Source organism: Electrona antarctica (genome assembly GCF_951216825.1).
Source record: "Electrona antarctica genome assembly, chromosome: 17".
Lineage (NCBI taxonomy): Eukaryota > Metazoa > Chordata > Actinopteri > Myctophiformes > Myctophidae > Electrona > Electrona antarctica.
This window is the reverse complement of record NC_136798.1, coordinates 6,552,847-6,575,988: the sequence shown is the minus strand read 5'-3', so window position 1 is coordinate 6,575,988 and position 23,142 is coordinate 6,552,847. Positions and strand designations below refer to the sequence as shown.

At 41.5% G+C, this 23,142-nt stretch overlaps 2 protein-coding genes across 3 annotated transcripts; one reads left to right on the top strand and one right to left on the bottom strand.

Annotated features, from left to right (window-relative positions):
• Nucleotides 1-55: 55 nt before the first annotated feature.
• LOC306940374 (integrator complex subunit 9-like) lies at nucleotides 56-10,179 on the bottom strand. Its single transcript, XM_079525422.1, has 17 exons — nucleotides 10,055-10,179; nucleotides 9,517-9,644; nucleotides 9,258-9,318; nucleotides 8,897-8,959; nucleotides 8,654-8,793; nucleotides 8,084-8,170; nucleotides 7,583-7,703; nucleotides 6,637-6,771; nucleotides 6,206-6,317; nucleotides 5,936-6,116; nucleotides 5,588-5,648; nucleotides 5,123-5,294; nucleotides 4,482-4,606; nucleotides 3,236-3,403; nucleotides 2,539-2,637; nucleotides 1,422-1,559; nucleotides 56-1,049 (listed from the first exon to the last, which is right to left on the bottom strand). Exons 1-17 carry the CDS (start codon nucleotides 10,061-10,063, stop codon nucleotides 876-878), a joined length of 1,974 nt encoding a protein of 657 aa, XP_079381548.1. The 5' UTR covers nucleotides 10,064-10,179; the 3' UTR covers nucleotides 56-875.
• Nucleotides 10,180-12,999: 2,820 nt separating this feature from the next.
• pla2g7 (phospholipase A2, group VII (platelet-activating factor acetylhydrolase, plasma)) lies at nucleotides 13,000-22,792 on the top strand. Of its 2 annotated transcripts, none has more exons than XM_079527004.1 (11): nucleotides 13,000-13,342; nucleotides 14,655-14,779; nucleotides 15,516-15,666; nucleotides 15,935-16,043; nucleotides 16,332-16,400; nucleotides 18,377-18,542; nucleotides 19,224-19,337; nucleotides 20,182-20,273; nucleotides 20,892-21,062; nucleotides 22,272-22,420; nucleotides 22,653-22,792. In XM_079527004.1, the coding sequence occupies exons 1-11, from the start codon at nucleotides 13,279-13,281 to the stop codon at nucleotides 22,745-22,747; spliced, it is 1,305 nt and encodes a 434-aa protein (XP_079383130.1). In that variant the 5' UTR covers nucleotides 13,000-13,278; the 3' UTR covers nucleotides 22,748-22,792. The 2 variants fall into 2 exon arrangements, with proteins under 2 accessions (XP_079383130.1, XP_079383131.1); XM_079527005.1 differs by having other exon boundaries at nucleotides 13,001-13,342; nucleotides 15,935-16,028.
• Nucleotides 22,793-23,142: the final 350 nt, after the last annotated feature.

Here is a 23,142-nt window from a genome sequence, read left to right as displayed (position 1 = left end):
AGTGCTTGTCTGTTTTTCTGTGTGAAGGTGTACACCAATGCCGATTAAATAGTGGTTAGGTTTTTCCAAACGATTTTACTCAAAAATGCAAGTTTTTGATACAAAATATATATTTACAAAATACAATGACACTTTACAAGAGCAACGCTACTGTTAACATGACATACACAAAAAAAGAGCAAACACTCCCTTCAGAATGTAACTTTTAAAGTCCAGTTCAAACATCTGCATCCTGTTCCGCTCTGCATTCAGCACCGACCATCTGCACAGTCCAATGAAGCAGAAAACCTGTCACCTTTTTCACTTGAAACTCAATTATTTTTTGGCGGGCTACACCGTTGTGCGATGGGAATATATTTGAAGTACTTAAAAACTAAATGTAGGAAACGAAGAATAAAGCGACATTTACTCACGACCCACAAAAATAAATGCGTCCTGAGTTGACCGACCACCGTTTGTTCCCAAACTTTGTAGCCCGTGAACCAAAAGAGAAATTTGATGTCTCCCCGGGACAGTGAAAATAACAGATCTACAAGCTCACAATGCGGCATGGATGCGCTGTGATGCGCCAATTTTCACTACTTCTTAAACATTTGTTTCCTAATTTATGGATTTTTATGGGGGTTTTTTTTCTTTGATTTCTTCGTGAAATGAATGAAAAAAAAAATCATTGAATACGTTTTTAATTGATGAAAAATGTTGATTTGTTGGGGAAAGTTTTTTGAAAATAAAAACAAAATGTAGGAATCAAAAACGAAAGACCCATAAAAATGTGTCCGCGACCCACAAATGGGTCCTGAACTGACCCACCGTTTGGGAACGACTGCTGTGTTTAGAGGACCCACACCCCACAGGCCAAGCAGGATTCAGGGCAGTCAGAGTTGATGCAGGAAGCGGATGACGAGGTCTCGCATGACGGTGCGCAGCGCCTCGTTGTCGCACACGATGTGCGTGCCGTCCTCCTCCAGCTGGATCAGCGTGTCCTCCGCCTGCAGGTGGAGAATGTGTCCGTCCGCCGTCTCCTCCACCTTCACCTCGGTGATGCCATTCTGCAGGCAGAGGAAGGGAAGGAGATACAGAGATTTTAGTTAGTCCCTCCTATGCCCAGATTTGTGTGTCTGTGTGTATTATGATGTATGATGATAAGAGCGCCCCTCACTTCACACGAGTGTGATTTTTAAATTCAGACAGTGGAGATTGACAGGAAACCGGGGAGAGAAATCAGGGAAGTGACACACAGCAAGGGAACACCAGGCTCAGGCATCAAACCTGGAACTTGCCGTCAGACAAATAATTGAATAATAGGAGTAGCTTAGCAATGTACAGACACATAGCAAATTAACTATTGATCAAACCCTTGATATCACAGTGAAATGTAAAATCAGATCTCATGTTCAATTGGTTGCAAAAATGTCTCCCACCTTGTGCAGCGTGGCCAGGAAAGCTTCCAGGGGCACGGCGCCGCTGAGGAGGGGTTTGGGTGCCAACACCTCTGGGGGCTCCTCTACCACACGCTTCCTCTTCTTACTGGGGGGAGCTGGAGGGGGATTGGGCACCGACTGAAAACATTGAGGAAACATTGGAAGGTGTAAAACTCCTTGCTGTCGGGAGGAAACCTCATAACTCAATTTTTGAGGTTTGGGATTTTTTTTTGCATAAATCAGTGCTATTCAACACCATTTACGTCTGTGTTTTTCGAAAATATCGAACCAATGGAAAGTGGTAAAAAACGCTTTGGACAAAACCTTTGGACCCTCTGCTAAAACAGCTAACTCCACCACCTCTCCCCCTCTCATGCAAGTAATTGAGAATATATAAAGTCACAACACCAACTTTGATGAGGCAGTATTGCTTTGTTTTCAAAATATAAGGTTTTCTTAATTTCTTGAAAAATGTATATTTTTAATTTCCTGAAAAACGAACATTTTGGAGTTAGGTGGTTTTTTCAGAGATATTTAATTCATTAAAATAGAGTACCCAGTGCAGTACCGGTGTGCACCTGCCTACTCAGGAACGATGCAATAAGTTGTGAATGCATGCCCCACTCTTTAATGGAATGCCCGTTGAACTTGTTGTCTATGTACCTATTGTACCGTTGTTGGAGTACCCAGTCAGTGACTCAGTGTGGTACGCACCACTACTACACTATAATTATGACAGATCAACTAAATATGGAGATACGAGGATCCCAGATGTTGTCCGGAACGTCTGACATCGTGTTGATGAGCATACGCGAATGGTGTTCCATTGTACGCCATTGTACCACTTATAATGGTGCAGCGGTACAAATCTTCGTAGCGGATGGGTTGTGTTGGCCACCGAGATTGAGATTCAGTGCATGCTCCACAGACCCGTGGAACGAAGTTTTTTCGGTCTCAGAAGCATTACGAACTAATTCCCACATCTACAGAATACTGTAGATGTAGCATCTACAGAATACTGTAGATGTGCTTGTGCTCTCAGGTTTTTTTTTTCTTTTTTCATTTAGGGCACTTTCTATTTAGTACACAGACACAGACACACACACACACCCCCTACCTGTAGTGTGTGCTTGTTGTCTTTAGAATGCAGCACAGCAGACACAGTTGCTACGGAGACACCAGCTTTGATCTCGGAGGGCACTAAGGACTTGGCCAGCTACAGACAATAAAAGACAGATGAAGATGAAGAAGATTTAGAATTTAGAATTTCAACATAGTTCCACCTGTCATTTGGTAAACATTTGAATATGTCATATATACTTACAAAGACCACAAGTGCACCATATACAATACATATACCAGAATAAGTGAATGAATAGTAGAACATTAAGGCATTTTGCTACTCATCCGTCAAATTATTATTGTGACGTCCAACCGACCAACCCTATTCAACCACATGGTTTCACTTATTACATTAGAGGGCAGTGGTTCTCAAAGTAGGATCCGGAGGCCTCGTAGGGGCCCTTGAGGGGATTCCAGAGGATCCCCAGCTAAATAATTAAATATTAATATCAATATCACAATAATTGTATCTATTTATACGTTGGCCCACAGTGCAGCACGAAGCTTGTACATATTTTAGAAACTTTTGGAAAATCGAATCGAATACTTTGTACAAAACATCTCTTCTGGGGGTCCCTGGCACAAAATCCTTTCAGATGGGGGTATATATCAATTTGGGGGTCCTTCCTTGACATGAAACTGTTTGAGAACCACTGCAGTTAGTAGTGTAGTGTACATAAAGTGCGGCTCACCTCTGGCAGCAGGTGGATGCGTTCGTAGCGCCGCCTGAAGGGCAGGCTGAGCACGGAGCAGCGTCTGTAGGGCATGGGAGGAGGCTGCAGCTCCAGCATGAGGTCCGAGCGGTGGGACTGGGATGGAGGAGGCTGGGTGTACTGCTCTGGACACACCACATGGAGAGGCTGTGCCCCCGGGGACGAGGATCGTCATTAATCATCATTTACTAATAATGTTATTACCTAGTCTTCCTGGAGGCGGACCCCGGGATCAACAAATGGTTAATTTCCGAACAGGCCCGGGGAACCAGGCGCACCGGCCGTCCCAGAGTGCCCACCCTTAATGAACACTTGTATACGGTCCGTATATTTTAACCGTGTGTGCTTTTTCATAAATCAATGCCCTACTACGTGATGACACTAGACTAGTGTCACACAAGAGTATAAAAAGTAAATTTAATATGGTAAATTGGTAAATTGGTAAATTGGTAAATTGTGCATTTATATAGCGCCTTTATCCAAGGCACTTTACATAGATTGTGCATTACATTCACCCATTCACACACACATTCACACACCGATTGCAGCGGAAGCCATGCAAGGTACCAACCAGCACATCGGGAGCAATTTGGGGTTCAGTGTCTTGCCCAAGGACACTTCGACATGTAGACAGGAGGAGCCGGGATTCGAACCGCCGACCCATGGATCATTGGACGACCTGCTCTACCTCCTGAGCCACAGTCGCCCCACAGTAGCAGATCCACAAGCACGAAATGTGGATCACTGCTTGTACAGCTTCTACTTTTGCCGTTTTTTGAGGGGCGCTAACCCCTCCAACGATGAGCTTTGTGTGTGACTGTGACCCCGTGTCGTCATGTGATTCAATTCAGACACGTTTGGTATAGTCGGGGGATATTAATACAATTTGGGAATACATTTCTTACCAAACATTTTCTTCACCAATGTGTTTGTAAAGGTGTCTACGAACACATCCCACATTGGTTTCTATTCAGCCACCCTAGGTGAATCTTAGACAGCTGCTGAAAGTTGGGGTACCATTACAACCAATATAATACATTGGTTGTTAATATATAAAATATTGTAAATTTCATTGTGCTTTAAGTAGCATGTGACGTATCAAACTAGGGGGTTTTCATGATTCTGAACCCATTCCAAGCATTAGTTTTGCACGAAAAATACTCCACGAGTGATTTCTTTTTTTTTTTACTGAGCATCAACTAGCTACTGTATGTGGGCAGGGTACCTGGACCTCCTTGAGCAGCTTGGACACCTGGTGGAAGTTGAGCCGTGTGTCGATGGGACAGTAGACACACTTCATGGCCAGTGGCTGGTAGGGAGCCAGAGCATCTATGTAGGAGAAGTCTGGCTCTGAGGGAGAGAGAAAGACCAAACAAGCTTTGATAACAAGGCTGCAAAACCAAAATAAGTGTTAAGTCCATAGACTATATTGCAATTTCTTCACCCAAAAATATTTTTTTGTGTCATGAGTATATAGAACAAGAATAGTAAAAAGTAAATATAAGGAAAAGCAAAACAAACAAACACAATCTGAAAGAAAGATAGAGTTTTCACCCCAAATAAAAGCTTCAACCAGCAGCCAATCTATGGACCTTTTACTATGACGTAATGGGTGCCCCCAAAGGCACCCATCACTCCACACAAGTATGATACAGTCTGTACAGTTTGTTGCATGATGTTCCATGGTGGACCACAATGGAAACAAGCTTCGGCTTTTGTGTATAATCGACGTTGGCATATTCTAAATGGTGACATTGTTAAACTGCGAATAAAGTATTCTATAGTATCCTATGCACATACACTGTATTTTCTATGAAAACAACCCTAGTGGTGCCTGGAAAACAGGTGTGGTTACTTACTACTTACCAGTGAAGATGATGGTGTTGAGGCTGGACTTTCCCCACAGTTCCATGAAGTGGACCACGTCTCCAAAGCGCAGAGAGGGGTGGCCGGTGAACACTACACACGGCTGGCGGAACTCACTGCTGAAGTCTCCGTGAATGCTGGGGTAATGCTTCAGCTTGTTGGTCTGGATAAGCTGAAAGTAATAAAGTCATGGGAAAGCCCAGTGAGTATGATTAAATGGATTGACATGACAACAAACGAACAAACAAACAGACAACAAACAGAGGAACCAAAACTTCCATTAAACCCAAAATGTACTTTCACACATGTACTTTTTACACATAATATGGTTGAATGCATTATGACTTCCAGCCATTAAAGGATCATTTTGTCAAAGGGAATACACTGTGAAGTACATTGTGGTGATGACTTTGTTGCCAGGTGAATAGTCCCAGAAGGCTTTCAATTTCTCACAGTTAGACATACCTCTGCATGGGGGAAGGGAGGCTCTGGAAGGTAGACCTTGGATTGTTTGTTGTGGCAAAGCCTGGTGGAATAATAAAAGCCTCATTATCTAGTAAATTAACACATCCCAAGCAATTTATAAAGTGCAAGATCAGAGTCAATGCCATGTCAAACAACAATCATATGAAGCCAGGTCAAACACGCTATTCTCTTTGAACAGATTTTCTTTCATTACCCTTTTTCTTTTTTGTAATCACTATGTGTTATGTACATTGTATTTATCATATCTGATGCTAAGACACCAACAGCATATTCTTATAACACATAAACAGACTAGTGTGAACGTGATTTGAGTTAGGAACAGAATACCATTCAGCAAAGATCTGGGAGAATTCCAGTGAGCTGTTGGCAACAGGTGAGATGAAGTAGAATGGTGTTGATCCCAGGTTGGCGCTGTCAATATACTGGTACAAACACTCCAACAAGTCGTAGATCACCCCTGATGAGTAGCATGGCACCAGCACGTTGCCTCCTGCACGGATCGTCATCGCTAAGGGAAGAAAACGTACAGGTTCTTTGCCATTGCTGATGGTGATGCTGATAGGTGGTCATTGGTCATTTTAGGCTGACAAAGCCTACCCAGGTTATTGCAGAATTCTCCCAGCATGCCATCTGGGTTGGCGGTGGGCATCTGGGTGAGGCCCGTCAGAATCAGAACATCACTGTTCTTCAGAGAGCTCTGGTCCATAGGCTGCCAAACAACAGGAGGAAGGCAATTTAGGTAAACAAGCTTTGGAAACCACACCATCATTAGTCGAATGGCTTCACAATTAACTGCCTACAGTTAATTACATCGGTCTAGCTTCCCAGCTGTCAGGCTCTGGCGAGTGATCAATAGAAACTAGCAAAATGTAGGGGGGGTTGATTTATGTAACAAGTAGTATTGTGCACAATTTTTAGGCTATTTAAACGTGAAATCTAAAATAACACCTCTGTGCTATAAAACTCAATCAACTAATGTTAGTGCAAAGATGCATATTCATTTTCCAATGTTCCGTTTGTTGACCTACCTGTGGATGAGTGGTGAGGAGCGAGGAGCCGGAGACATATGCAACTTTCTCATGATGCGACTGGATGGTCCAGTTGGAGCTTCCCAATGAGTAGCCAGAGCTAAGGGGTGAAACCTGTACTGCTCCAAACAATTCCTGTGGAGGACAGCAACAAGTGTACATATAACAACAATCGTGTAAAACAAGAGTTTTGCTGCCACACTTATGATTTCGTTATTATTTTGATATTTGTTTTTGGTATTTGTTATTTGCTACAATATGTCAGTTCAATATTATGTATATTTTATTTCTATACTAGTTTCTACACTTTTGGATGGTTATTGGGTAGAGGTTCAATTTCAGTTTGCCGTCATTTCCGTTTATGTGACCATATATGGTGTAGAGAGGCTTGACGGCTCTCACAAGTCAGTCCAGCTTCCGTCTCCACGTCAAGCAGACGGGAGTTTTGTTTGTTCTCAAAGAGCGTGTTGCCACTTAAGGTTCGTTTTGTTATTTCTTCCCCATGTCATGCCAAGTTTGTCAACATTTCAGTTTCTATGTCATATTCCAGTATGAGTTTCATTGATCGTTTTGTTTATTGTTTTTCCTTTCAGTCCTGGTTGTTTGGTCATATTGGGTTCCTTCACATTCATTCATTCCCTTTGAGTTATACGTGCACGTCACGTGCAGTCAGTAAGGTAAATCATTTGTTCATGTTTCCTTTCTTTATATTTCGTTTATATGCTTTATTTGTTGTTTATTATTTGATCACTGATTATTGTTTGTCTTTGTGTTTCGTCAGTTTTGACGTGGGTTTTTGGAGCAATAAAACCGCCAGTACATGCTACAACTGCCTCGTTTCAAGTTCATATCAGAGGGAGTGACAAAGAGAACCTGCTGCTTCTGAGACCTATTCAAATATGTCCAAGAATTCCACACAAGAAAATGGAAGAACTAGAATTCTTACCACTTTCTGTGAATATCCCACAAGCTGCACTTTGCTGAGGGCAGAGTTGACCTCTTGCATACTGTAACATCGCTTCCATGTCCATACATCCACAGCATCCTTCAGTGATCCAGGGAGCATCCTAATGTTATAAAACACATATATGTATTTATACTGACAATGTAGTAAGGGCATTTTATCAGGTATTTGACCAATCTGGGAACTAAATCGTGAATTTCTTCACCAATGTGTTTCTAAAGGTGTCTAATAACATGTACTAAAAGTTTGAAATTCAACTCCTGTGGGAAATGCATAACACAGTATGTGACCATACAATTAACATCCTATATAAGGCAAAACAAAGTCCAAATGATCAATGCATGCAGCTATGAAAATGTTATTTCACTTGTTGAACTGAGCAAATGTCTTGAAAGACTTCAAATATTTCCCAGAACCACAGCACTGTAGTAACTGTGCTTTTCCCACATGTCAGATCTCTGTTGGTCTCAGTGTTAAGCTTACCGCTGTATTTCCTTGTTCTTCCAGCAGGTGGCAGACTGAGCTTTAGGTACTCTCTCCATGAAGTTGACCAGCTCCTCCATCAGTAGTCTGAGGAAAGAAATAAAATCAATAAAAAAAAAGACATTCATTTCAACCTTTTTTTGACACATTATGAAGTATGCGGTTTATTTTGTGTCCATATGACAAGTGAGCATGTCTTCATATTGGGTCACTATGAGACTTGAGAGGATGTTTTCATTTCAGTTGGGTGTTATGATGAAAAGATGAATGGACCCCTGCGCTGAGGCATAACCACCTTTTGTATTGTAAAGCACTTTGAATTGACTTAACTAGTATGAAAGACACATGGTTAAATGGTGTTAGGGGCTGTTTTTATTGTGGCTTGAGATTTAAACCATGTCTTCTGAGAAAAGTGCTGCCGAGTCATTACCATCATATCAGCTGACCATGTAAACACCATCATAAAGTTTGCTAACAACACGACCACCATTGGCTTGATCAGACCATGACGAGACAGCCTACAGAGAGGAAGTGAGAGTTGCCAGTGTGCAGACATCAACATCTCCATACCTGCCTATCTGCAGAGTTGGCTCTGTGGCGTACACAGTCCCAGTGAAGCCTGTGTTCTCCGTTATGTAAGGCAGGGCCATCATGCAGTGGTAGTTGGAGATCAGGATGACATCAATGGTAGACAGATCCAGCAGCTCTTTCTGCATACATGAAGGAGAAGGACAGCCAAGGTCATCCACCTAAACTATGTGCATGCAGTGTACCAACAATACAGGCCTAGTGTAGTTATTAAGTGTACCGTACCTCAGGAAGACAGAATTCTGGCTGAGAGTCCACAAACACTCTTCCTGCACACTCCTTCAGCTCCTGAAAAAGTTATGGAAAATTATTATCTTATCTTGTGTAATAGCATGATAGCATCACATACATGTACTGCATGCTTCCCTGTAAATTACTTGTTTGACAAGGACTAACTGAACCCCCATCAGTCAAATCAATTACGCTCTCTTAAAACCTTTGAACATTATACAGAAGAGACCATCTATCCGTTATTCCGTTTCTATTTGTAAAATGTATATTTTGTATAAGTCCATTTTTTCTCCACTGCATCAGTCTGCATGAATGCGGTCGGTAATATATAAAAAGTCCACAAGAGATTCCATACCTTCTCCAGGTTTATTGTTCCGTCCTTGGATACCCAGCCAGGCAGCTTGGAGAGCCTTGGACTGCGAAAACAAAATAATGAAAACATAACATGTGTTGAGCTAAGGAGGTGAAAATAGTTGTTGGCAAATGTTCCACACCACAAAAGACTGAATGAAGACTCCATACTCACTCTCTCACACACACACACACACACACACACACACACACACACACACACACACACACACACACACACACACACACACACACACACACACCTGTGCACCAGGGGCAGAGGCAGGAAGTTGAGTACAGAGGTGGTATCCAATCCACAGTCCAGCATGATGGTGGTGGACTTGAATTTGAGGACATTGCAAGGCAGGGTAGGATGACCCGACAGACAGTACTGCAGCACAGCACGTGAAACAGAATTAAAGACAGAAATAAATAACAGTGAGCACTGATCATATATATTTAACCAGTACAGTACATACAAACAAATAACACTAATCGGGTGTGTGTGCGCGCGCGCGCGTGCGTGTTGCCACGCACAAAAGCACAGATGTTGGTTCTTAATGACATAACATCGACATTATTAAGCATTTTCATAATATCACGGTCATCTGTTTTCCAAACAATGGCAGTGACTTGTTTTTGTTTTTTTTACACCAGACTGTTAGCTAACTTGCTAACACAAACTGACTCATATCATACTCATAGCATGAGTAGATAACCAGGGCTTTATTTAGCAGCATCAGTAGTAGTAGTAGTAGTAGAAGATTATACTGCAACAACACTAACACCCTTCTTACTCACCAGTTTCATTTTTGAATAATTAGTTGAGAAAACTGAATGAGACTGAAGCTAGCTAGGTTTAGCATCACACATCCTAGTTGAGTGTGTGTGTCTGTCTGACTGTCTGTGTGTGTGTGTGTGTGTGTCTATTGTTATTATATACAATTAACGCGACTGCCCCCTACCGTGGCGGAGGCTTAAAACAATCATTTGTAATAACGCGACAATAAACCAGAGTAAATACGGGGATAAAAAAATAAAACAAAGAAATATTTGACGGTTGTTATCAATGTACGTCACTTGTCCGCGTGACGTTGATTCATACGTCAACTCTAGATCAAGATGCGGTGTGTAAACAATCATGAACTAACAGATGTACTAATGTGTTACAACAACACTCTAGACTCGACACAGGACGTTACAACCAGACCAGTGGTTTACAGTTTACACAACACTCTGGCCACACACACACACACACACACACACACACACACACACACACACACACACACACACACTAGGGTTGCCACCCGTCTCTTAAAATACAGAATCATCCCTTATTGGAGAATTAAATGATGCGTCCCTTATTGAACCAATAAGGAACACAGTTTGTTCCTTATTTTCCTAAATAGCCTCTACACGTCAACACTGAATTTAACAATAATGAACAAAACAAAACACAGGAAATATTAAAGTCAGCACAATTGTTCTAGCAGGAGGCACACAGTACCTAAAGTAGCCTAAACCAGTGGTTCCCAAAGTGGGGTCCGGGGACCCCCAGGGGTCTTTGAGGGAGTTCCAGGGGGTCCCCAGCTAAATGATAGTTTGGAACCAAATGGACCCTTATGGGTCTGTAACTCTGAGAGTGTACAAATGGAACCAAATGGACCCTCAGAGTTAAATTAACATTGATTTTTCAATATGAATTGGGGGCCCAGAGATAGAAATGCCATTAAATGGGGGTCTGTAGACTAATGCATGTCAAACTGGTACTTGAAATTAAATGGGTTGAGAATCACTGCGTAAAAATCCTCTCTTATGGGGGTTGCTGGCATATATTTTCTAATGGGGGTCCGCGGGCTCCTAGTATAGAGTCCTGTAGCCATTCCAGCCAGGTGGGTTCGGGGAGTGAGGCCAAGTAGTAGCCTGACCAGTTTGTTTTGGGAAGTCTGGAACCTTGTTTTAAGGGCCTTTGAGGTGCTGTGGTACCGTCCAGGAGGTGCATGCATAGTCAAATAAGCCTTGTACGAGGGCTCCTGTTAGGGTCTTCAAGGTGTTTTTGTTGACCAGTGAGGAGATCCTGTATAGGAATCATGTTCTTTGGTTGACTTTTTTGATTACGTTGGTGGCCATTTTATCACCGGAAAGATTTGACTCCATGATGGAACCTAGGTAGGTAATTTCATCTTTTTGTGTTCTTCATGTTCAGTTCATTTTCAGTTCTTCATGACCCAAACATCCAGTAAGGGCGAAATCCATTTGACATTTGACAAACATCTCCTGAGATCGATTCGGTATGGGACCTTATATTATCATCTTATTTATCCGTGTTTTTACAAGATGTCATGTCAGTAGTATTTCTAATACCTGCCCAATAGCCCACATCTTGGCTGCTGATGTGGGGATAGGTTAGCCTGCTATTTCAGTAGACTATTATAGTTGATCGTTTAATAATGTTGAGTTTTAAAGTCTAATATAAATATAAATCAATATAATTAAATATTGTGCCCATTTAAAGAACCACTCGGATTCACAATCAGAACTCTTTATGTTGTTATGCTCATTTGGAAAACAAAATTCTACTTCAAAAGTTGTGGATAGCATTAACAATAAGTTGAAGGGAAACTTCAACGTATTGCTTCAACTTATTGCTTCAACTTATTGCTTTAACTTATTGCTTCAACTTATTGCTTCAACTTATTGCTTCAACTTATTGCTTCAACCTATTGCTTAAACTTATTGCTTAAACGTATTGCTTCAACCTATTGCTTCAACTTATTGTTTCAACCTATTGCTTCAACCTATTGCTTCAACCTATTGCCGGCCTTGCCGCACACGCCTGCGCCGCAAGGCCGTGGCAGGCGTAAAGAGTGTCCCTTATTTCAAGATCTCAAAGGTGGCAACCCTAACACACACACACACACACACACACACACACACACACACACACACACACACACACACACACACACACACACACACACACACACACACACACACACACACACACACACACACACACACACACACACACACACACACACACACACACACACACACACACACATCTCGCAAGTACCGTGGTGTTACTTTGCTTCATATTTGCAAAGATATGAACATATCAAATGCTTAATGCTGATATTGTCCCAAAATGACTGCAAAAGATTGGTGCCATTAAAAAAAAAGCTTTATACCGTGTCACCTGTATAGCCTAACATGTGACATAGCAGATGGCACATTATTGATTGATTGATTGAAATATGTATTAACAGTTTGCAGAATTACAGTACATTTCAAGCACAAACTCAATACAAAGACTGTTAACTGTGAGTGGACGACCCAATTAAGCATTACACTTAAAAGAGGGTCCACCTTGTTCAATTCATCAAAACATTTAGAGACGTACAAATAGACACTTAAAGAACAGAACAGGAATTCATCACAAAGGAGGTAAAAAGGGAAAAGAAACATATACAGTGAGGGGGAAAAGGGGTGGTACCCCATTCCAACTATATACTTTCCCCATTTTCAACTGTTTTATTATATTTTGACAATTCCTTTGGTTTTCTCATGCCAATAAAGCTCATTTGAATTTAAATTGAATTGGGATTAATTATAAAGGAAGAGGAAATGTATTGTTTTGAAGTCCACCACCACCAACCGGAAGTGTAAATTGAATTTGACTTAACTTTGACGGTGGTGTGAGAGCTTTAGAAAATAAAAGCTTTTGCCTAGGTACGGATCGAGCTTTGATGTGTCAAACAGTGCTCTCTCTCCACTCCCCTTTGGAGTTTGGACTCCCCTATGATCCAGTCAGTCACATTATTATGCCCATGGCAATGATGGTGGCAATCGTGGCAAATGTTGCGCAAGTGACACGCAGTTGTTAGCGTCAACACTCACTCAACCCAGTACCTTGTCTGCCCTCCGGGAGGCACGGGTTTGTAATCCTGTTTTACTGAAGATAAAAATTAACCGAGCTAGCTTGTTTAGCCTGCTGCTGCTGGGGGGGTCGATCGAGGTCCATGTTTTCTAATGGGGGACTCGTACAGTTGTTAACCAAGAAGATTTACCAGTGGTCCAAGACAGGTACAGTTAACAGACAGTGTGGATTCATTGTAGTGATTGACTTGTACTTTACATCTAATTGGATTGTTGCCCAAATACATGGAGTGATGGAGTTGATCAGTTTTAGGTTTTCAACAGCTATGATGGCTGCCCTGTCAGAATAGTTTGGTCTGTGACTGTGACGCCAGGTGAAGATCTACAGTACAGTTATTCTCTCAAGCGATGATGACAGTTGTCTGTTTTTCCACATTCGAATAACAGCATTGACTGTAAAACAACCTGTCGCCTATATGCCTGTCACTAAGGGAAGGGGATACGGATATAGAGTAGTGTAGACACAGCATCGAGAGAAGACTCAAAAGTGATGGGAACGTTTCAATCACCTTTTTAGATTTCTTATTTATTTTTTGCTCAAAAGAGCAAAAGTATCAGAACTTTGTCATTAAGAAGAGACAATGTGTGCAATGTTCTCTTGTATCATCACACGAAGGCTGCCTAATGCATATGGTATAGTAATATAGTAGTATAAAAATTAAATAGTATTTACTACAGTAGGCTAATAACCAGTTGTGTGTACAGCAATGGTAACAAACAACTCTAGTAAACATTGTTATAATTGTCACAATGCTCAAAGAAAAAGAGAAGTTAGTGTTGCTAAATATTTGACTGACAGTCACCACACTAAAATCTGACATTGATTGGTAATTTCAGTACCATTCATAATTCAAAGCAAAGTTACAAGATTTGTTTAACTGTTTCACCAATTTGCTCCCCCAATTGAATACAGTTGTTCAAGTAGTACTGGCCTATGTTATTGTGTAAAATATCATGGGAGTAATAATCATCATTGATCAATTGATCAAAACCAGGAAAGCATCTGTGTCATTTTAGATTTTAGAACAGCATTTAGAACAGTGGTTTAGAAGAAAATAGCAGATGTACAAGCTGACAAGCGCATCACTTTTGCCGCACTGCGAGCTTGTACATCTGCTATTCAAATTAAAAATATCTTCAAAGTGTATTAAAAAATCACACCCGTGTGAACTGGGTGACAATAGCAACCGTGCTCATTTTTTGAGCACAGACAGACAGACAGACAGACAGACTAACAAAGCCAGTTGTAGGAGTGGTTTACACCACTCAAAAACAAACGCAAACCTTCTCTTCTGGTGGTCCCTGGCACAAACATTTTCAGGCCTTATTACTATAGGGTTAAAGTGTAGTGCCAGGACTTGGTATTGGCAGGCAGCCAGCCATTGTTGTATGAATCAAGTCTACTGTAAATGTCAGGTCTTGTGGTGACACATATCAACTGTATTTGTTTTCCTTTTAGAGAAGAGGAGGTATACGTACGGATTCTTTGCCATGGGAAACTCCTGTAACCATCTAGGGATCCCAGCAGCCAAAGGATCCTACACTGTAGGATGCACCGACCTCATGACGGACCACACCGCTCGGGTAATGTTCAAGCTTTTCTCCTTATCTACAAGCACATTCCGACGCCATGTGAGCTTCTTCTTTTGTCCATGATCACTTTTTTATTGTGATTTTTAAATTCTTCTTTGCGGGGGGAATTGCCCAAAATAGGGTAAAAGTGGTTAAAGATGGAATACCGTGGAAGCTTTCAGGAAGAAACCAAAAATACTCAGGGAAGACATATTTGAATATTATAACCACAACTGGGGGTCTATTAGAGTAATGTTAACTCCATAGACACATACAAAACAGAAAAAGGCACTCATGGCACTCCATCTTTAACATTTTTAAGAATTGGCTGATGGGCAAGTTAGAATAGTGTTCTATTTATCTATTTATTATCTATTTATTGTCTTTGTTGTGAATGTCATTATTATTGTGATTTTAGTCAACACACACGTTTCTATGCTGTAACCATTTTTTTTGGATCACAATGGAATTAAGTCCTCTGACTTTTTGTGCAATCCCGATAATTCTATACTGCACTTTTGTGAATTGTATCTTGAATATATTAAATCAAATCAAATCAAATAAAACGGGACAGGACACGTAAAAATGGCATTCACACTTCACAGCATATTATACTGCAGCATATAGGCTGCTCATGTAATGACCACTTCCTTCTACAACGAAAACACTATTGCAGTCATGACTCAACACTTTGTGGTCGCATCATGCTTGATCGTGTCAACTGATTACTCTGTGTCTGGGGGAACAGGGCACCTTCTTCCGCCTTTACTACCCTGGCCAGGAGGTGGAGAATGCGTTAAAGCCTGACTGGATTCCATGCAGGGAATACTTCAATGGTCTAGCAGACTTCATGAAGATCAACAGAACGCTCAGTGAAAAGATTTTCAACTACCTCTTTGGTGAATTTATTTATTTTGCAAGCATTTATTCAGAAATAAACACACTACTGTGGTAGGCCTACAATAATGGACAGGAACATGTAAAGAGTATCTATCTAATATCCATCTTACACCAGTGTGCGGTGTGCCTTTTGATGCCGGTCTTCTATGTTTCAAAATTCAACAATTCAGTCATTTTCTTTTATAATATACAAGACACACAACTCAAGAAAGCTTCATTTTCGTTTTCATTTCAAAATGAAATTCAAATGTGTTTTCATTTCTAAAGGCTCGTTTAAGATTCCAGCATACTTGGACGTTCCAATTAAAAAGGACGGGAAATATCCAGTAGTTATCTTCTCCCATGGCCTGGGAGCATTCAGGTACTCACAACACTGGTACAACTCAGTTTATCAGCTGTTTAGTATATTACTTAAGCACTATTTTATGCCTAGTCATATGTTAGTGGCATGCATTGAAAATAGACGATCTATACAAGATCACAATGCACAGCGCGTTTTAAGCTTGTAGATTGGATATTTTGTGAAAAAAAATGTATATTTCCCCCAATAATAACATGGCCAAAATACGGACAACATGTTGAAAGTGGTTAACTTAGCAATTATTTTCAGTGTATGGAATGATGTTATGGAAATGCACTTTTTCCACCTTCCTCCTCCTTCTAGGACTCTGTATTCAGCCATATGTGCAGAGCTGGCTTCTCGTGGCTTCATTGTAGCATCAGTAGAACACAGGTATACAACATAATATAATGGATTTACAATCCATTATATTAAACACAAATTGTGCTGATGTGTAAACATGCTTCATAACTCACTATACAGGTATAGGTTTCTTTCAGTGCTAATGTAAAAGTAACTTGGGCTTCTTGGTTGGGGCCAAATGAAGATGTGATCGATTCTGGTACTGGTCCTATTAATAAATCTACAAGATAGGCCATACAATCTCAAGGGGCCAGTCACTATCATTGTCGATATCACGTAGTGGAAACAGCATTGAAATTAAATGGAAATCTCATATTTGAGAAGGGAGTTCAAACCACAGTCATTGTGGTGTCTGTGTGTGACGCCAGTGAGCAGCAACAATAGACCATCTCCATATACACGCGGTGAACTCGCCCCCCCCTCTATAAGCAGCTGTCTGTTTATCTGTAGAGTAGAAGTGGAAAGGGTGTGCAGACAATGGCACAGGCCAGGTCATCACTTTTTTTTAACTAGTATAGGCTGCAGGAAAACCTATGGAGGAGAATATAATGGCCTGTCGCACAGTGAGTCAGACTCAGTACTGTTGATTGAAGGGAGTTGACGCCCCTAGCATACCTCCTCTGGGGTGTGAATTCGCCAAAAAATAGCCCATCTACAAGCTCACAACCCATTGCAGAACGGCGTATTGTGAGCTTGTAGATCGGCTATATTTGGTGAAGAGATTTGGTGTAGAGGGGGGAAAAGTACAGTGAGGATTTAAGTGGTTGACTTGGAAGTTGGAACAGACTGAAGTCATATATTGTCGGTTGCACGGATGTAGGTTAGTTAGTAACAGAAAATGTAGGTGCATCCTCAGAAAATTATATGTACAAATTGACATTTTAAATTTGTACTTGCCATGGACAGATAAAAAAAAAAGTGAAAAGCCAGGCATGTTTAGCTTTGCTCCCATTAGTTGTAAGTCATGTAAATGAGTGTTCTTTATAATTATGTTCACCACACAGGAGAAACAGCAACTATCGGTACGTTTCTAACAAAGGCAAATGGAGCACTGTAGCCTTCTTGGGCACAGATTCTCTGTCACTGCTCTAGTGACTCATACAGGCTAGTCAGGGCGCCTGTTCAGCTAGGCACAGTGTTTTTTCTAGTCCAGACGTGTTACACCCTACCTGTGAAACTCTCCAATGTCAGGTGAAAAGATGGCTGGAGGGGACATGTGCTACACCCCCCCCACCAGACCAACAGTGTGGTTTGGCACAACTTGGCAGTGTCAGGCACTATATACCTGTATATTGCTGCATTTGGTATAACTACAAAAATTGGGGAGAAAAATATAAACAATAGTTTATATTTATAGATCAATGGGACAACAAATCAACTTGAGCATAAACATGTCAGATCAAAACAGATATTTGGGATGTGCGCTAACGCAGGGGTTTTCAACGGGTGGTCCGTGGGCCACTGGTGAACAGTGAAGGTATTGCATGTGGTCCCTGACCATGCCTTTAGTAATGTAGCAATGTGAATATTCTTTTATTTTCTATCACGGAACAGTGCACTAAACATTTGTGCACTGTTCCGTGGAAGTGTGTCAATGTTGTCTGTTACTGGGAAGTCTGCGGTTAAGAAATTCCACAGAAAATGCAGTTAGAATCAAGAAGGTGTACCAGCTTGCCTGATTGAGTCATCATTATTAGGAAATGTGCCCATTATGTTATCATCAGTACTGTACGCCAGTTTAACGAAGGCAATAATCTTAGCCCATATACCAACAGTGGTCCTCAAGTTGATTCTTAGTCAGGGTGATGGTCCCTGGTTCACAATCAGTTGCATCCATCATATATAATTGTGACCATTCCCCCTCTATCCCTCATCGTGCCATCTCTCTAATCTTCTGTCTAATGAGAAAAAAACGAAAACCGCCTAAAATATACTATAAAAAAAACATATAAAAACATAATTGTATTTGAAACTGCACCACATTGTGTTTATTTATTGTAATCCAGAGACGAGTCTGCCTCAGCTACATATTATTTCCGAGAGAAGACGGAGTCGGAGAAGGAAGACGCAGCTTCATCTCACACATCAGCTCCAAACAACCTTGTGGAGGAGTGGATGTACTACAGAGCTCTGCAGCATGGGGAGCTTGAATACCCACTCAGACAAAAACAGGTATGAGTAGTACGGAGATGGTGTAGGGCGGTGGTTCTCAAAGTGGGATCCGGGTAGCCCCAGGGGTCCTTGAGGGGGTTCCAAGGACTCCCCAGAAAAAGGAGGAACAGTTTAAACACTTATATTTTGAAAAACAATCATGACAAATCTCTTACAGTATGAGGTACTGTCAAGGATCCCTTGATTTTTAGAGCCACGTTTTCCGCTCTGGAATAACTTGAACAGTGTTCCATGACGTTTTGTTTTTTGTAAGAGATGACACTAGTTTGTTTAATTTCTTACTGTACATACAATAACAGAAAAAAGGGGAAATCCTGCACACTGTCTTCACTTACAAAACAAATATTGGTAGAGATAGTTTCGGTCGCTCTGGGGGGACTCCCCTTTTTTGCTGTTATTCAAGGTCATTACTCTGACCTGTCCATCTCTGTAGGTGTGCAAAAGGACTTTTTTTCTTCTAATACTGTACATACAATAAACACACAGGAGTTGTGAGGCCAAATGTAAGAGAAAGATTGAAGCGTTTCGTTAGTCGATGTTCTCCATCAGAGGTGGAGAACATCAACATGGTAAACATTTGATAATAAGGTACATTTAAGATAGCTTCCTCTGTATCCTTGGGGCATTATACACAAGCCACATACATCTAACCACAAGCTATTCCTTCTTGTCATTTAACAGGTGAAACTGAGGGCAGATGAATGCATTCGTGCGTTGGATAAGCTCATTGAAATCAACTCAGGGATTGCAGTGCAAAACGTGCTGCAAACAAAGTTTGACTGGACTACACTGGAGGTACCAGTGGATCAGGATCACAGAATGACCATATTAACCACTTGAACCGTAGCATCCTTATTCTGGGCAAAATATAGGCGAACATGGCAGATCTACAAGCTCACAAGTGTCAGCGTGTGAGCTTGTAGCCAGGCTATATTCGAGGAAGAGGGGAAGAGGAAAATGTTCCTGCGTATTTAAGGGTTTAAGTGGTTATAATTACATTTGTACTTATCATTCATAGTCTGCAAAACATCCGTTTTGCCCATGGCAACAGGGACCTGGTTCCAAAAATTAAAAAAATCACACCGTGTGAAGTGAGGCGCTCTTATCATCGTACATCATCTTTGTAGGACAAAAACACTGATTTGCTCAGACACATATGATGTAAATTCTCCATTCATTGTCAATGTTTGTGTTAGGACACAAATCTACACTAGCTGAAAAACACACTTCATAAAAACCAATACAGTAATATTGTAGCATGCCTGTAGAGCATTTAGATTAGTTGGCTCATACAATTTTAACACAACAAAGCGACAAAAACATATCAAGCTATCATACCTATGAAGTAAATATAATAATCCAAAGCAATAGAGACATCATCATCATACCCAAAGTTATGCAGGAATGCCCACTGAGTGGCAAAAAAACGACTTTCTGGCCTTGACAGCCCATACATCCAAACAGAAAGGTACTATCTGATTGCATTAAAGTATGTTAAACGACATTAAACTCACGTTGCCAACTCTATATACATCAAAATAATATTTTCAATCGGAGATAAATGTTCAATCAGAACATTGTATTCTAGTTTAGTGTTGACTGTTGAGATCTAACATTCCTCATGCCTTCTGATCTTCAGAATTCCATGGACATGTGTAGGATAGCTGCCATGGGCCATTCCTTTGGGGGAGCAACAGTCATTGAAGCACTGTGCAAAGAACTCAATTTCAAGTAAGTGCATTTTAACGACCACCTGTTTCAGTTCTAGGTCACTTTAATGTTTTGTCTCTGCTGGTTCAATGTCATGTGTTGGGTGGAAACCTTGTATCTCCATACTTTTTTAAACAGCTCAGTGCTACTGGTCACTTAAGCTATCCTATCCTATATTTTTTACGATATTTTTGGGGGGTTTCTATTTTATTGATAGATGACAGGAAATGGGGGGAGAGATGGAGGGGGGAGGGAGGTGATGACATGGTCGGGATTGGGACTAAAACCTGCGACACGCCGTCAGGCTGTATTACCAGCCTAGGTGCCCAGACGGCTACGCCAACTGCCCAGGCCTAAGCTATCCTGTCCTATCCTATATTAATGGAGGACTGGGCGGGCGGACCACGTCAACCTCCCAAACATGGAAGTTTAGGGCTAAGGGGTGGCGAAAGAAAATATAGCCCATAGTCTTTCAAAATGAGAAAGCCTTCACCTCTAATGACATTCCCAGAATAGCGATGTCAGATTGAAAGTGTTTAACCAAAGAATAGAGCTTTTGACTATTTTGTTTTCATCTGACAGTGTCCATGTGAAAAGAGGAGGTGAAATAATGATCTCCTTTGCCTACTCTCTGATTAGGTGTGCCATTGCCCTGGATGCCTGGATGGTCCCTCTGGAGGAGGAGATCTTTCCCCTGGTGAAGCAGCCCATCTTTTTCATCAACTCAGAGAAGTTCCAGTGGGCGGGGAACATTACCCGCATGAAGAAGCTGGAGTCCGCTGCCATTCAGAGGAAAATGATCACCATCAGGTATAACCTTAGAGTATATATGAATAGAGACGGCACCCGAGTTCTCCTCCCATCCACTTGCATTAAGTTGCTCAAAAAGCGCATGAGGCGATTTCACTGTGCATTCTGGGTAGGAACAGAGTGCATTCTGGGATGGATTGGGCCCAAACACATGAACGCGCTGCCGCTGACTATCATTGCAGGCATTCAGCGTTCACGTGTCATCGTGAACGTGCACAATGATAGTCAACGGACCAGCGCGTTCATGTGTTTGGGACCACGCTGCAATATCAAATCCGGCCACTATGTCCATTTCACCACAGGGTTTCATCCGGGTGCCGTCTCTATTCATATATACTCTAAGGGTATAACGTGTTCTGGCTGCTTCCCAGTAAAAGACCAGTGAGTGACGTCACAACAAAATGTCATCCAGCTAGCAGGACGCACTTCATACTCATGGCACTATTCAACCAAAAACCGGCGCTGTTGTCAAATGAACACACATTTTGCTTGCGTGACAATTATCGAAAGGGTTGTGAAATCTAAATGAATTTTATACAAAAATGTCATGCCAACATGAAACTACTTCTGATTGATTGTAATGCCACTGTCCTATCCTTGGTGTCTTTATGCTAGATACAAGCAGGGTCGGATTTACCCTCCCAAGGGCCCCCGGGCTAGACAAAATTTCAGGGCCCCCCAAAAGAGAAAGGCAGGCAGGCAGACAGACAGACTAGTCGCTGAATGCAGGCTGCCATGCACAGCGACATCGGCAGGGCCGGGTTTCCACAACACAGCGTCACTGTCTGCAGTGCAGACAGCAGAGCAGAAGCTCGCAATGTTTTAACCATAATATTGAATGTACAATAAACATAAATCTCACTTTAATTGGATTGCAATACTTTACAATTTCAAATCATACAAAAAAAAAAGTAGCCCACCCTAGCCCAATGGTAAGTCCACCCCTGGATACAAGGTAAAGACATTACAAGTTTGCAGGTTCAAGATACAAAAAAAGGCGAGTTCAACAACTCTCTGGAAAATCTAGGTTAAATGTCACCTTAGACTAGTAGTAAACTGAAAGAGTATGCTGATTGAGTACTAGCAGTCAAGATGCTTAAATTACATTTCTGATCTCTAGACGTGGAGCAGTCTTAATAATAATGTTAACATGGCATAGTATTTCCATTCATGATTTTGTAATGTTAGGTTTCTGTGTTCCCTCGTCAGGGGTACAGTTCATCAGAGCTTTCCAGACTTCACCTTCCTCACAGGAAACTGGATCGGCAAGCTGATGAAGCTGAAGGGAGAGATTGACCCAGAACTCGCCATGGACCTCTGCAATAAAGCATCGTTAGCCTTTCTGCAAAGACATCTTGGTAAGGACAATGACAGATCCACAGACAGGATGGAATGCCAGTGGACTGAGGGTCACACCAAATATACCTTGCCATGTGCTTGAGCATAATGTATCTTGTATAATATATTTGGCATTTGTACACCGTACTATCCATTTCTTCTACTTTTGAAACTCTGTCACACGTGGTCTCGATGGATAAACCGTATACTGCATACTGTATATCTTATTGATTCTGTCAATCAATTATTCAGGTATGGATAAGGGTTTCAACCAGTGGGACCCACTAATTGATGGACTAGATGACAACCTCATTCCAGGAACCAATGTTCATATCTCCGCCATCTGATCTCTGCCGTCTAATGTTGTGCCATGACTGGTGAAATATTGATGACGACATGACCTGTACTTGGTTGGGCATACCCGTTTGCATGGGATCCCTTTGGACAGCCCCTGTCCCTGTCCAGCCAAGCAAAGACAGTATGTCATAAGGATTGGGAGTAATGTTTGGGACTAGGATGACTGCACCATAAAGGAGTTCAGGTTTGGCAATGGCAGCAAGGAACCAAGTCAGCACTCAAGATCAAACTTAGTTTTTTTTTTGTGCCAGATCTGACTACAAACATCATCGCAGAACATACCGTCTCAATCAGTGTATTTGTAGCACTGTGCCTCGAATGTATGAACGGATGATAAAAGTGTAACACTGTCAAATCTTGACCATTATCAGTACTTTCTTGAGAC

Coding starts and splice junctions, on each gene's coding strand:
- pla2g7 (XM_079527004.1), top strand. CDS start 13,279: ATGTTTTCTAATGGGGGACTCGTACAGTTGTTAACCAAGAAGATTTAC. Junction 16,401..18,376: donor GTAGCATCAGTAGAACACAG/GTATACAACATA, acceptor ATTGTAATCCAG/AGACGAGTCTGCCTCAGCTA. Junction 21,063..22,271: donor AGGAAAATGATCACCATCAG/GTATAACCTTAG, acceptor TTCCCTCGTCAG/GGGTACAGTTCATCAGAGCT.
- LOC306940374 (XM_079525422.1), bottom strand. Junction 7,704..8,083: donor AAGAACAAGGAAATACAGCG/GTAAGCTTAACA, acceptor TTATAACATTAG/GATGCTCCCTGGATCACTGA. Junction 1,050..1,421: donor TCCTGGCCACGCTGCACAAG/GTGGGAGACATT, acceptor CTCTGCCTGCAG/AATGGCATCACCGAGGTGAA.